This window comes from Accipiter gentilis, chromosome 9 (assembly GCF_929443795.1).
Source record: "Accipiter gentilis chromosome 9, bAccGen1.1, whole genome shotgun sequence".
NCBI classification, from domain to species: domain Eukaryota; kingdom Metazoa; phylum Chordata; class Aves; order Accipitriformes; family Accipitridae; genus Astur; species Astur gentilis.
Genome location: NC_064888.1, coordinates 21,668,472 through 21,681,515, shown reverse-complemented (window position 1 = coordinate 21,681,515; position 13,044 = coordinate 21,668,472). Strand labels below are relative to the sequence as shown.

Here is a 13,044-nt window from a genome sequence, read left to right as displayed (position 1 = left end):
CCCCTGGAGGGTCCCAATGGCTCCCTGTGTTAGCACAGTGCTTTTCGCATTTACAGAAGGACAAGGGAGGCAGGATTTTCGGTTTTCTTAAGGAGCTGAGAATGCCCCCAGCCATGGTCTGGGACAGCCCTTCCTTCCCCTGCAGTGGGGGCATGGAAAGCTCTGGGAATCCTGATCCTGCTTCTAGACCAGGAGGGTTCATTTTGCCTTCAGTAGGTTTCAGCCCTGTGCCCCCTCCATTCTTGAGTTCCTGCTGTGAAACAGAAGTGTGGCATCTGGCAGGGAGTCCCTTAATATTGCCCCTGTAAGTGAATGACTGTGGCTGAAGTTGGCTACAAGGACGCTTTTTGAAATAGTGGTCTTGGTCTGGATAGGAGGTGAGGGAGCACCAGCGAGCAAGGTAGTGCAACGCTCAATTACATCTGGCCTTCACTGAAGGCTTTCTGTGCCAAAACAGACCTGGCTGGGAGCCCCCAGCTTGTGTTGAGTCTTTCCTCAGAGGAGCTGCGTTGTGGATTGTTTGTTATCCTTCCTGAACAACATGTGTGCTGGGCTGGCAAATGGGACCTGCTCTGCTCCCGCACCAACCTCTGTTTATGTTTTTTATTTCATCTGATCCAGCTGGGCTGACTGAGTCACTTCCCCAGGAGCCTGCTGGTAGCAGAGCTCAGAGGAGGTCTGAGAGTCAGCCCAGACAGGTTCTGGGTACCACAGGGAGGTTGGGGGGGCACTGTTATAATAGAGGTAGAAGCAAGACACGGTTGTGTTTGTTTGGCCCCTGTTGCATCCCAACCTTTTCCTGGCTTGTGCTGCACATGGAGAAGGTGAAGACTCTCCTACCTTTAAGACCTGGTGTCGAGGCAGAGCCTCAAGGGTTGGTTAGTGCAGGGCCATCTCTGCTGAGCCACTTACGGCACCATTCAGGAATCATGCCCAATCCAGGTCACTTCAGCCTGCTTGCAGGACAGCAGTCACTGTGCCAGATCTGGGGCACTGCAGCCTCTCAGGCAGTGCTGGCTCTTTTGCAAATGCAGCTGTCAGAGTCAGCATTGCCCTGGGAAACAATGAACAGTTCTTGGATCCTGCAGCCTGAAAAGAGATTCCCTAACACAACACCACATCAAGTGCAGTGGGGTGCTTGCTCTGACAAACCTCTTTAGCCCCTGAGCCCAGTGCATCCCTGAGTTTGCTGTCTCAGCATTTAGAGGAGTGCAAGCAAGATGGGGAAGAGAAGGGTGAACATGCCAGCTGCGTCAGGGCACAGCAAGGGTGGCTGCCCCTGAAAGGGCAGGGGCCTCCCCAGCCAGAGACCAGCCACTCAATACCTGGCCAGCACCCAGTTGGGGCAACCAGGGTCAGGCACAGCCCTATGATCAACAGGCACGGCTGAGGTCTACCTAGGACAACAACCTACAGGGGAGGCTCCAGATCAACAGTGTCCATGGCCCAGCATGACAACACCTTAGCTAAGCACTAAGCTAAGCTGGAAACCAGCACCCCTACAACATTGCTTAACAGCCACTAAGAACCCCAGGCTGAGCTTAAATAGATCCCCTGGGCCTATGGGCAGGAGTTGCGGAGGCTCCAGGTGAGGCTGACTGGGGCCACTAAGGTTTATTAGTACTCCCAGAGCCCTGACAACTGTTGGTCTGTAGTGGAGTTGGTAGGTAGACTTGTTTGAGGCTATGGCTACTGAGACATATGTGCTAGGTAGTAGGCATCATGGACAGTTTCCAGCTGTGAAATGCTCAGATTGTTCTTTTTCTTCTGGACAGGTTGATCGCAAATGCAGAAGGAGCATCAGAGCCTGTTACTGCACCACAGGAGTTTATGCTGAGTCACAGCTTTACAACATCAGGATGTCCAGTGGAGCTAGCAACCTAGGACTACACCAGTGGTAAGGATCCCAAAGCAGTACCGGTTTTGTGCTCATGTCTGTAAAGTTTTCCTATATGCAGAGTGGCTGTGGTAGGGCTGTCCAGCACTGCAATACAGGGCTTGGGTGGTGTTCTCTACTGTAGCTTAGCAGCAAAGGGACAACTCAAAGCAACCAAGCTTGAAGGACCAGAGCTTTGTTCTGCTCTGCTCAGTCAAGAGTTGCAGCAAGCTTCTGCCTCTCTGGTGGCATATATTTTGCCTAAGGTGGGTCAGCATTTGTCTTGAGAGGTGTCTGTAAGTCTCCATTTTAAGTTTCAGCTAGATGCACATTTCTATTTGAGCCATAATAACTGCAAACTGGTCTGCCAAACAGCTTCCTGTGTTGGCCCTGATGTCAGGGAGATCCCTGATCACTTTGCTAGTCAAGCAGTAGGATGAGGGCAGAGCTTGGGCTAAAAACTTTCTGCTATAAGCTTGGATAACTGCCAGCTTCTAGATTTTAAAGAGGATGTGGGAAATATTGTCACAACTGCTCCCGTAAGACCAACAAATTATCTTAATTTATCTTCTAAAAAGGAATAAAAAGGGCTGTGGTCCTGTTCATGTTCAAGTCTACTGGTGTCTGTAAATGCTGTGAGTTGAGTGGTAAGCCTGGTGGAGACAGGACATGAAAGATGGGGAAGTAGAGCTGGCAAGCACTTAAGTTAACCCAGCTGGCATGGCTTCAGCATATTTCCTGTTAGTTCCATGGCACAGTGCATGCCAGGTGTCATTCAGGCAGCCCCAGCTCCTGCTTTAAAGAGGGTCCCCCTTGCAAGATCAATGAGGTGAGCTTAGAGGTGCTTCCCTTTCAAGGGGGAACTGTTGTGACCCTCACCAGGCACATGTCCATCACTTCTGTTTTGTCCCCTTGTAAGACATTGTTTTGGACAAAGTGCATCTTCAGCTGCCTGTTCCCAGAAGCAGTGCTGGGTTGTGACACCTGCAGTGCTTGCAGGGCAGCTGGGGAAGTGTATTTCACAGGTACCTTCAACAAGCAGGGGACACTGGTCAGTCCCATGGCTCTCATGTTATCTAAGTGACCACTGAAGTTCTGTGAGGGAAAGCAGGGCTCCTGTGTCAGGCCTTGAGCTGACCTGTAGTGATGAGAGACCAAGCTGAGCCCTGGGGGGAGGAAGCAGATTAGCTCACAACAACTGCTGTTCCAGCTTTCTTATAACTTCCTTGCAAACATATGGTGCTGGCTGCTCTTGGAGCCGGGGCATGGCCTCGGGTCTGATCCTGTTGGCATCTTCATCTTCATGAACATCCCCATGAAGTGAACACAGACTTTAGCCAGCTCCACTGCTACAAAGCAGTGCTGGTGCCTAACTGTACTTTTGAAGAGTCTAGAGGAGCATTTTGGTCTTGAACTCATCCTTTGGGAAGTGGGTGTGAGCTTTAGGGAACCGGGGCCAGAAGGGAGGGGAGTCTTGTGGGTAGAAGATCTGACCTCAAGTCAGGAATCCCAGACTTTTGTTCCCAGAGGTACTCCTGATTTCCTGGCTGATCTTGGGCAAGTCTTCCCCACCCATGCCCCTTGACTTTTCCCTTGCACTGAAAATGCAGTTATTTGCATGTCAAAGGTGTATTAAGAGGTTGGGTGGGTTTCCTCAGGCCTGCTGGGGTCCCCAGAGGCTGGTGCTGTGGGAGGGTACAACTTATTTTTAGGAGATTGGTATGGTGCCAAGCCAGCACTAACCTGCTGTCCTAAGAGCTATCACTTTGTATGATGGCTTGGCACCCTGCTGGCTAAACAGCTTTAGCCTTGCAAAGACTTTGGGGGCATTTCCTTTACAGTTTTCTGCTAGTCTCAAGTGGGGCAAGAGACCAAGCCTTTTCAAGGACACCAGTAGCTCTACAGTATTCATTCCTTAAGATGTAAGAGCTGGGAGCATGCAGCACCCCAGAAGTTGAATAAAGCCTCTCAACACTGTTTTTCCCTGGAATATCACCAGGTTGTTTCAGAGGATCTGCCTCCATATTATCTCTGGCTGCAGGATAAGTCTGATGCCCTCCATCACTCTCAGGTGTGGAGTGGACCACAGCTAGTGTTCTTGGTTGCACGGGAGAAGGAGTTGAGCTCACAGGGCAAACTCTGCTCTCAGTAAGTGCTGAGATTGCACAGTGCCCCCAGAAGCCACGTTTAAGCTGGTGAAACAGGAACCCGTGATGCCTTCTGTTCAGCTCTTTCCTGTACATTCCACCTTCCCCTTTCTCTTGTTGAGAAGAGAATCTGACTATGCAGTCAGGGCTAAAAAAAAAAAAAAAAAAAAAAAAAAAATCATTAAAATGAAAAAAGGTCAGGTTTGGAAGAGGAACATGCATGAGGATCTCCTAGCTATACACCAATGCAGGGCTGCTCTGCAGCATCCCCCTCATGAATGCACTGCTTCCAAGCTTTCAGCACATCCTTTGCACGTGTCTCCACACATCTCCATGGTGGTGGGTTTTGCTCAGTTTCCTCCCTATACTTGTAATTACTCCTCCTTAACTGACCTTTTAGGATTTCCACACCTTTTATACAACTCTGTATGTGACCATGTTCTCCCTGTGCTGGGTCAGGCTGTGTCCCTGGGGCTTGCTGTCTCTTTTCTGTATAAGATATTCCCTGCATTCATTGCTTTTACTCACCCTTACACCCTTTCACCTTTCCCCATGTGAATCTTGAGGCTGAAGGTGGGGGGAAGGGATCACATCTTACTGTTACAGAGATTAGCCGGAGAGCGGCTCAAGATTTGCACTGCAGCCCAAGCTGTGTCCTGGGAGGCTACACCAGAGAACTGGTGGTTTGGGTTGTTTCAGACTAAATTTATCTCTTCAGTGCAGTGACTCACCACAGTGAGGTGGGTCTGATGAGTGACCTGCTGGCACCCAGGAGGCTTCGTCCTCGGTGGAGAGCGCAGCCCACCAGCCAGAAATCTCCTGCTTTCCTTCAGGACCATCTTTTCCCCGAGCATCTTTTTACTAAAAGATACTCCCACACAATTGTTCCCCTAACTGCTGCGGAGGGGATTATTTATGGCTCAAGCTGTGCTGCGGCCCCACCTCCCACATCCCCAGGACAGGCTTTACCACTGTGGCATTTCTGCCTTCATCTTGACTGAGCAACGGCGGTGCAGGGGGAAGCCCCCCCCGCCCCACGCTGTGCGGCTGCTGCACGGAGCTGGGACAGTCTGAGGGGATTTCTGTAACAGCAGGTGTTCCTGGGGCGTTACAGAAATATTTTGTTACAGCTCAGTCTGAGGCCCAGCACACAGCTTTCACTACCTCCTCTCTACGCCTCTGCTCTTCCAAGCCTGTGTCTCTCCTACGGGAGGGGGCAGCCCCAGATAGGGAGCTGGGACACTGGGGAGGGCACTGGCAGTTGGGCAGGCAGCAGCTATCTCTCGCATACACTGTAGTCTGCACTGGCTCTTTTCTCTGGTAAGACGTTTTGCAGTCTGTATCCTCTTCCAGAGTGCCTTTCACCCTAAAAAATCCCACTGTGGTCCCGTGTGCCTGCCCCATGCAAGGATGCTGCAAGACTCATAGGATGATGCAGGCGTGCTCTCCCCTGATCCAGAAGCCTGAGGTTTGGGCAGGGGGTAGGGGGGTGGGCAAGCAGGATCTCCAGCACTGCCTTTTTGCCCTGTGTAATCTGTAAAGCAGCATTTGTGTAACAGACTGTCAAGGAAAGATATTTTCACCATTTGTCCTTAACCACCAGCATGGTGGAATAACAGATAAGTGCATCAGCCCATTAAAGACTTGGCTTATACTGCAGTGGCTCTTTTAATATACAGGTAGGATGTGGTTGGGTGTTGGCACCGGAGGCAGAAGGCATTAATTAGTGCCATGTAGTTAAGTCTAGGCCCTGAGGGAAAACATGCAACCTAATTGGTTGCCCTGGAGCCCTCAATGCAGAGACAAGGGGAGTTCAGCTTCCCTTGCCCTCACTGGGACCAATCTCCTGTGGGGCTGGAGTAGCTATTTCCAGGGTGCTTCCAGTGACGTGGGTGAGGAGCAGCCATCTGCTGACAGAGTGACTGTCCCCACTTGCAGGACTACACTGTACCCTGAGGCCAAAGCACATCCCCACCAACTCTGGCAACAGTGAGGCAGAATATGGCCCTTATGCCCTTTGCAGTGCCTTAAGCTCAAGCTGTGCCAAAGGAAATGGCTCTGACGGCCCCCATACACTCAGGGGATGACACCCACACTCTTCTGGCCTCAGGAGGGAGAGCTGCGTTGCAGGCTTGTGAAGATGAGCAAGGGCAATGCTGGCAATAGAAAACTCCTGGAAGCTGCCTATGGCTGGGCTTGAGGAACTGGCAGAGCCCAGGAGGCTGAAAGGGATGACATGGAGCCAGGTGGACCCTCACGCAGGAAGGATGTGGCACCTGCAGGCAAGGACTGGAGGTGCTGAAGTGCCCAAGTGACAGTAAAGAGGGTTCCCAGTGCACTGTGCTCCTTGCTCCCTAGCTAAGCCCACTGGGTTGGGGCTGTGGGGTGGAGCATGGGGGACTCTCCTTGTCCCTTTCTGTCATCTGCCAGAAGGGTTCCCTGCCCCTTCCTGCCCCACATCACCTGGGGAGGGATTCACAGCAGGAGGGACCTGAGGAGCCAGGGCTAAATCCTGATCCAGTGGGGCTTATGTCAGTGCTGGCCAGACCCATGTATGTGGGCACATTCTTTAGGTGTCCTAGGGCTGTGGGAAGGTGAGGGGGATACAGAGCAGAGCGCAGTAGGGAAAGCAACAGCTACTGTGGGCTAAGTATGCATGGAGTGAAAAGAAATGTGTTTTCTGTGGATGGCCTGGATGTCCAGCCAGGGTGGCATGAGAGGACCTCTCCTTTACCCTTTGCAGCTCTCAGCAGGGCTGCCTGCAAGTGCTGGGAAGGTGCAGGCATGCCTTGTCCTGGTACGGACACACTGGGAAAGCTCTGAGCTCTTCCACTCGGTTAAATTTGTCACTCCGGCTGCAGCTTAGAGAAAAGCTTCCCCCCTCCCCTCCCTCCTGCCATCAAGAAGCTGCTGAAGGAATCAGGTCGTTGATCCCGCAGCAGTAAGACCTCTAATTAGCCCAGCTTCTCTGCCAGGGAAGCTGGCTGTGTGCAAGGCAGCTCAGGGACCCACAGTCCCTGGTGTGGGGGAGAGGGGACTCTGTGCAGGCAGGAGCCTGGAGAAGGAGGGAGAAAATGGCAGTGCTTCAATGTATTAAATACGAGGAGAGCCTGCCCAGCCTGCTGCTTTCTTCCCACTACCTGTGGCTGGAAGGGGAGAAGGAGACACGCTTTCTGGGTGACAGTGAGGGCAGGCTGGCACAGAGCTGGGCTTGCTGCAGTCAAGGAAAGCAGCAAGGAGGGGCAGCTCTCCCCAGATTCCTCTTGTAGACACGGTGTGCACGTGAGGCCCCAGATCCCCTGAGCCTCTCTTCTCACACACATTTAATAACGATTGCTGGGCTGGGTAATAAAGTGCTGTTTAATAGCGCATCGATCTGGCAGCCTGGGCAGGCAGGGAGCGCTGGCTGCCAGCCCCAGCGGCTGCCGTGTGCGGACCCAGTGTGGTGGCCGGGGGCCCTGCCACAGCGCCCCTCACCTTGGCATCCAGCTGCCCCACGCGAGCTCTGCTCACATGTGCCTCTGGTGCCAGCAGAGCCCCTGTGCCTGGGCAGGACACAAAGGATGCGTTTTTTCCCCTTGTAGCATGGTTTCCTGAGCCTGGGGTGGCATCTTCTATCCTTGGGGTGGCTGGTGATGTCAAGTCCCTGGTGGCCTGGGACTCCTTGGCACCTGTGGCCACAGTGCACTTAGGGCGAGGACCGGTGGAGAGGTGAGCCGCAGCATGGGGCCTGTGTCCTAGGGCAAGGGCCAGTGGCCTGCTAGGGGTGGCCAATGGCCCAGGCCACACAGCAGCTTTTGTCTTCTTGTCTCGTGCTCCCCAAGCAGTAGTGGGGCGTGGGGGCAGCCTGTACCCTGCGGCACAGGGCACAACACGCAGGGCTGTGCATGCTCACGCATGAGGACGAGTCCCCGCAGTCGCACAGGAACTTGCAGACTGCTGAGCAGGGACGCGCCACGCATGGTGGTGTGCGCGCTGATGAACGGGGATGTACGCACCAGGACACGGGGACGTGTGCGGTGTTACACTGGGACACTCACACCGGCATACGGGGTCGCGCCTGCCGGTGCACGAGGCCAGGTTCGTGCCGGCATGTGGGGATGTGCACACCGGGACACCAGGACCCGCATGGTGTTATGCCGGCACGCAAGGATGTGCTGTACCTGGACTTGCACGCTGGGACACGGGGACGTGCACGGTGCTACACCAGGACGCGCCCGCCCGCACACAGGGACGTGCACCCCAGGGCCGGTGGGGGTCCGGCTGCTCCGCGTTCCGCCTGTGCCGGTGCCCCCGGGTGGGGCGGGGCGCGGCGCCCGGCGGGGGTTTTCCATTGGCTGCCAGGGCTGTCAGCGGGGCGGAGTGACAGACCCGGGCCGGGATTAGCGCGGCGGGGAGCGGCGGGCTGGGGTCTGTGGCGCCGTGCCGTGCCGTGCCGTGCCGTGCCGTGCCGTGCCGTGCCGTGCCGTGCCGTGCCGTGCCGTGCCGTGCCGGCGGCAGAGCGGAACAGCGGCGCGGAGGATGCGGCGGCGGCACTGCCGGTAAGGCGCGGGGAGCGGAGCGGGGCGCGGCGGGGACCGGAGGCAGGAGCGGGGCGGCGGGGGACCGAGGAAAGTTGCAGCAGTTGTTGCAGGGGCCGGGGCGCCTCTGCGCCCGTCCGGTAGCGGTGACCGGCGGGCGGCGGCTCTGGGCTGCGGTGGTACCGGTGGATGCCCGGGGCGGGGGGGGGGGGGGCTGAGATCCGCCTGCCGCGGAGCGGCCCCGGTGTGCCGGTGTGGCGGGAGGGGTGCGGGGCCCCTGCCCGGGCAGGGAGAGCGCGGCCAGGGCGCGGCGGGCGGCTCCTCCACCCACCCCCCCCCCCCCCCCGGCCGCGGGGGGGTCCCTCCTCATCCGGATGGATGTCACATTCACTCAGGGCTGATCCTGCCGAGACGGGAGGTGCCGGGCGAGGGAGGTCGGGCAGGGGGGGCCGGGGAGCGAAGAGCAGGCTCAGCCCCAGCTTGCGGGGGGAGGGGGGAGGGACGTCCCCTGCCTCGACAGCCCCTCAGGAAGGGGTTCCCTGTTTGTCCCACAGCCCCAGGGCCGCCGGGGACCCCTCCTCGGTCACCACGGCATGCCCCGAAACTGCTCCGTGTCCCTCAGAGTGCAGAGGCACCTCCTGGGGCCATCCTGCCCCAGCTCTGTCAGACGGCTCGGCACCCACAGCCTCGTTTCCCCCGTTCCTTGCCACCACTGCCGAGAGCCGTACCATGTCCGGCACACAAACACAGCCCGCCGTGCGAATTCAGCCCCCAGCCCCGCACCTTCTCCTCCCCTCCCTTCCCTGTCCCGTTCTTTGCCCGTTCCCCTTGCATCCTCCCCCGGCTCCTGCGCGTTGTCCCCACACACCCCTGGCGTGGGTGTGCTCTTTCCCCGCAGAGTAAGCAGTTCCTGCTGTCTGGTGCCTTCACAGCGCATCGCCCCCGCTCAGCCGGGCAAGAGCCTGCACGGGGAGTAACCATGCCCTGTTGCATCGGGTACAGCTCAAAGACAGGGCCAGGAAAAATCCCTGGACGTCCCTTCGGCCGGTAAGAAGGGACAGCCAGGAGAAGCAAGTTTCTTGTATGTATGAGATGTTTTATTGAACAAATTAAATCCCCCACTGATGTGCAGCTCCCAGCTATCACACTGCAGCTCCTGAGTTTTGCTCTTTGAATGCGTGCCCTGGGCTGCCTGGGCAGCCTCCCTGTAAGCTTTCCTTTACAGGGCTTCTGCCTTCAGGCAGTGGGACCAGCAAGGCTCCTTCCAGTCCACCAGTGCCTTACAGCTCAACCCATTCATCACAGTGATTTAAAGAGCATCAATTTGATTAATGATTTAAATCAGCAAGAAGGAAGCCTTAGCTCCATCATTGATTTTTTTATCTCTGTTGCATTTGTGCTTTTTATCTTTCATTATTAAAGAAAAGCTCGCACCACTGGATGGTGTAGCCATCTAGCTTCAGTGGCTTGCAGGCAGGCATAACCTTTCCTCTGAATTTGATAATTCTCCTTTGATAACCAGGAGGACATGCTGTTCTTATCCCATTTATTTTAGCAATAACTCACATGTATTGAGATAGGCTGGTTTTTGTAGATTTGTTATGTTACAGCGAATGCCAGCTATTCCTAGTGATAACTTTTTTTCCTTGGCATGTGTGTCAATCTGTGTTGAGATAAAAAGTGGAATTTCATTTGAAATATATAAACCCCGCATCTTTATTATTTATCAGTTAATTTCAGCAACCTTGAATGTGAACACAACCATAACAGGAGAAAAAGACTGTAAAAACAGTAACTGATATATGAAACAGCAGAGTATATTTTTGCGGTGAGTGAATTACACATTGCTGCTGCTCAGGAGGAGCCAGATTTTTTAGCAGTGTGATAGTGCAGATAGATGGGTGCCTGCCCCACGGGGGTGATTTGGGCTATTTTATTAAGAGTTATGTCTCTGCATCTCTGGAGCCTAAACACCATTGAGAATCCAGCCCCACATCCTTCAGGAATTTAATCCTGTCTGGTTTGTACTCGGGGCAGAAACCATGCTTTCCTATGTTTGCAATGGGCATTGGGTTTCTCACTTTCAAATGATGAGTTCTAAGTGAGGGACTTAGTATCTCGGCATCTGTCCTAAAGTGAAAGCAGCCAAGGCAGAGTCTCCTCTGCACACCAGGAATTCAGAGAAACACAGGGAAGGATGAGTACAAGTTGTAGCTCCACTGGAAGAAAGAAAAATGTCGGCAGCCCTGCTAGTGGCTCTGATGGGGGCTCCAGGTCCTGCCTTCCCCTGCAGCTGCCTGCCTGCTGCTGTGGGGTGGCTGGTCTCAGCTCTGGATACACAGTCTCTGGGCAGAGGCAGACAGGCAGGTGAGCCGTGTGTAGGGCGGTCGTGCTCCATTCCCCCAGGGCGGGATTGTCATAACCACCGCTTTTTGGATCTGTGGGTGCTGACAGCTCTGTCTATGCCACCAACAGTGGCTGCGGCATGTGCTGGTGTGACACACTTTAAACCCAGGCTGACCTCCAAAGGGAGAGGCTTCTTGCCTGTGCTGCTCCTGTTAAACTCCTTGAGCAAGTGTAATTGGAGGATGTCTCAGTGATCCAGTGTATCATTTTCTTTCCCCCTTATTGAAGTGATTTTAGTAGGCTGTGGGTAGTAAATACATTAAGCCTGAAGCAGGATGAATGAAACCCATTTTAAAGCGCATAGTGTGCTCTCTTGCCATGTCTGGGGTGCTGGTCTGTGGGCGAAGTGCCTGAGCATCCTGGCACCCTGGGAAGAAAGCAAACACTCCGGGTGCCTGGGGACTGAGCAAAGGGCTGCCACGGCTGCCAGCATCCCTGCGGTGTGATGCCCACAAAGAACCTTGCCTGCTTCTTGCAGCAGGAGGAGGTTTGAAGAGGGCTATCTCACCTGGAGCATCTCTTTCTTCTGCCGTGAGGACAGGGCACCTTTTCCCTTCCTCCCCGCGGTCCTGGACTTCTTCATGTGTCCTCCCTCCCCTAACCAGCTCTCCTCGCCCTTGTTTCAGGGCTGCCTGAGGATGTGTCACCCCTCAACCCGGCCATCATCTTGGGGGTGCCGGGAACCAGCCTCACCGTCCCCGTGCCACCCTGCCGGGCTCCAGACCTGACGCCTCCGTGCCCTCCTCCGGCAGGATGGCCCAGGCAGGGGGACCCGTCCGCTTCCACCCCGAGGAGGGCTGTGCTGCCTCACCCCCACCATGTACCCGCGGGGTGGACCAGAGGCCCTGGCTGGCAGGGGGGAGCCCAGAAGCTGGGAGGCACAGCCCCCCGCGCTGCCTCACCCCCAACCTCAATGCTGGCCGCCTCCACCTCCTGCGCAAGGGCCTGGCCCCCGATGCCCGACGTTGCCCCCTCGGCCTCTACAACAGCACCGGCTCCTTGGCCCGCAAGCCAGTGGAGGTGGCTCCCTTTGGCACTGGGAGCTGCCCAGGCGCGGGGCGCCTGACGGCCCCCAGCACCCCACGGCGGGGTCGGCCCAGCCCCGTGCTCTCCTCCCTGGGCAGCCGCAGCCCACTGGTGGCAGCGGCCCCGGAGGGACACAGCTCTGTCGTCACCTTCCGCTTCATCGAGAAGGCCAGTGTGCGGACCCTGGGCAGCCTGCCACCCCCCCAACCCTGCTGGGAAAATGGCCCCCGCAGCCTCAGCCGCAGCCTGGAGCTTGGTGGGGATGAGGGGTCCCCCCAGCCCCAGCCCCTGCCCCTGCCCCAGGAGCAGCTCCTGCGCACACTGAAGCTGGAGGCCTCCCTGTCCGACCCGCTCCTGGCTGGTGGCAGGACCCCGGGAGGGACACATTCCTGCAGGAAGGAGCCCTGTGCCCTTGATGCCGACTGCCTCTGCCACTCCCTCATCAATGGGCTGCCAGAGGACTTCCCTGCCTTCGCGAGGAGCCCCCTGAAGCCAGAACCCCGACCCCAGGTAGGTGTCAGGGTGTCCCGCACCGGGCATGGGCTCTGCCCTAGAGTCCATTGCCCACTTACCACTCTCTTCTCTGCAGGGCAACGCCTGGCCGTACCCCCAGCAGAGCTCGGCCCATGCCCAGCGCATCGCCAGGGCCAAGTGGGAATTCTTCTACGGCTCCTCGGACACCCCAAAGACAGGTAAGAAGTTGCAGGGGGATGCCCTCGGCTGGACTGACCTCTCCTTTGCAAGTCTGAATCACTGCTGGGACTCCACCTGGGGCTGCCCATCCCTTGGGACTTGGTGCCTACTGGACAGCTGAGATCCTCCCCCCAAGATTGGCCAGTTTATGTCCACCTGGAGCCAGATGCTGCACGCATCAACCTCCCCACAGAGTCCCCTGTGGCTGTGCAAGGCCTTGTGCCAAGTGGGTGGCGTAGAGCCCTGACCCCTGGCAGCCCCCAGCTGCCTCTGCAGAAGGGCTTTGGTGTTCCGATGGGGGCTCAGGGATGGCTGCGGGTGCACTAGCACTGACAGCACCTGTCTCTGCCTCTCTCACCCTTTTTTCTTCTGGCTC

General features: G+C 56.3%; 1 protein-coding gene across 6 annotated transcripts in view; it reads left to right on the top strand.

The window, feature by feature from the left end:
- The first annotated feature begins 1,775 nt into the window (after positions 1-1,775).
- PSD (pleckstrin and Sec7 domain containing) overlaps positions 1,776-13,044 on the top strand; it is a 46,862-nt gene continuing 35,593 nt past the window's right edge. For 2 of the 6 annotated variants that reach the window (XM_049810961.1, XM_049810957.1), the window contains exons 1-3: positions 8,440-8,564; positions 11,576-12,485; positions 12,565-12,667. In XM_049810961.1, the coding sequence (XP_049666918.1) occupies positions 11,703-12,485; positions 12,565-12,667 (886 nt within the window). In that variant the 5' untranslated portion in view covers positions 8,440-8,564; positions 11,576-11,702. Of the gene's footprint in view, positions 1,898-8,439; positions 8,565-9,571; positions 9,591-11,575; positions 12,486-12,564; positions 12,668-13,044 lie in introns of those variants that run through there. The other 4 variants (XM_049810962.1, XM_049810960.1, XM_049810958.1 and 1 more) reach the window with 3 other exon arrangements.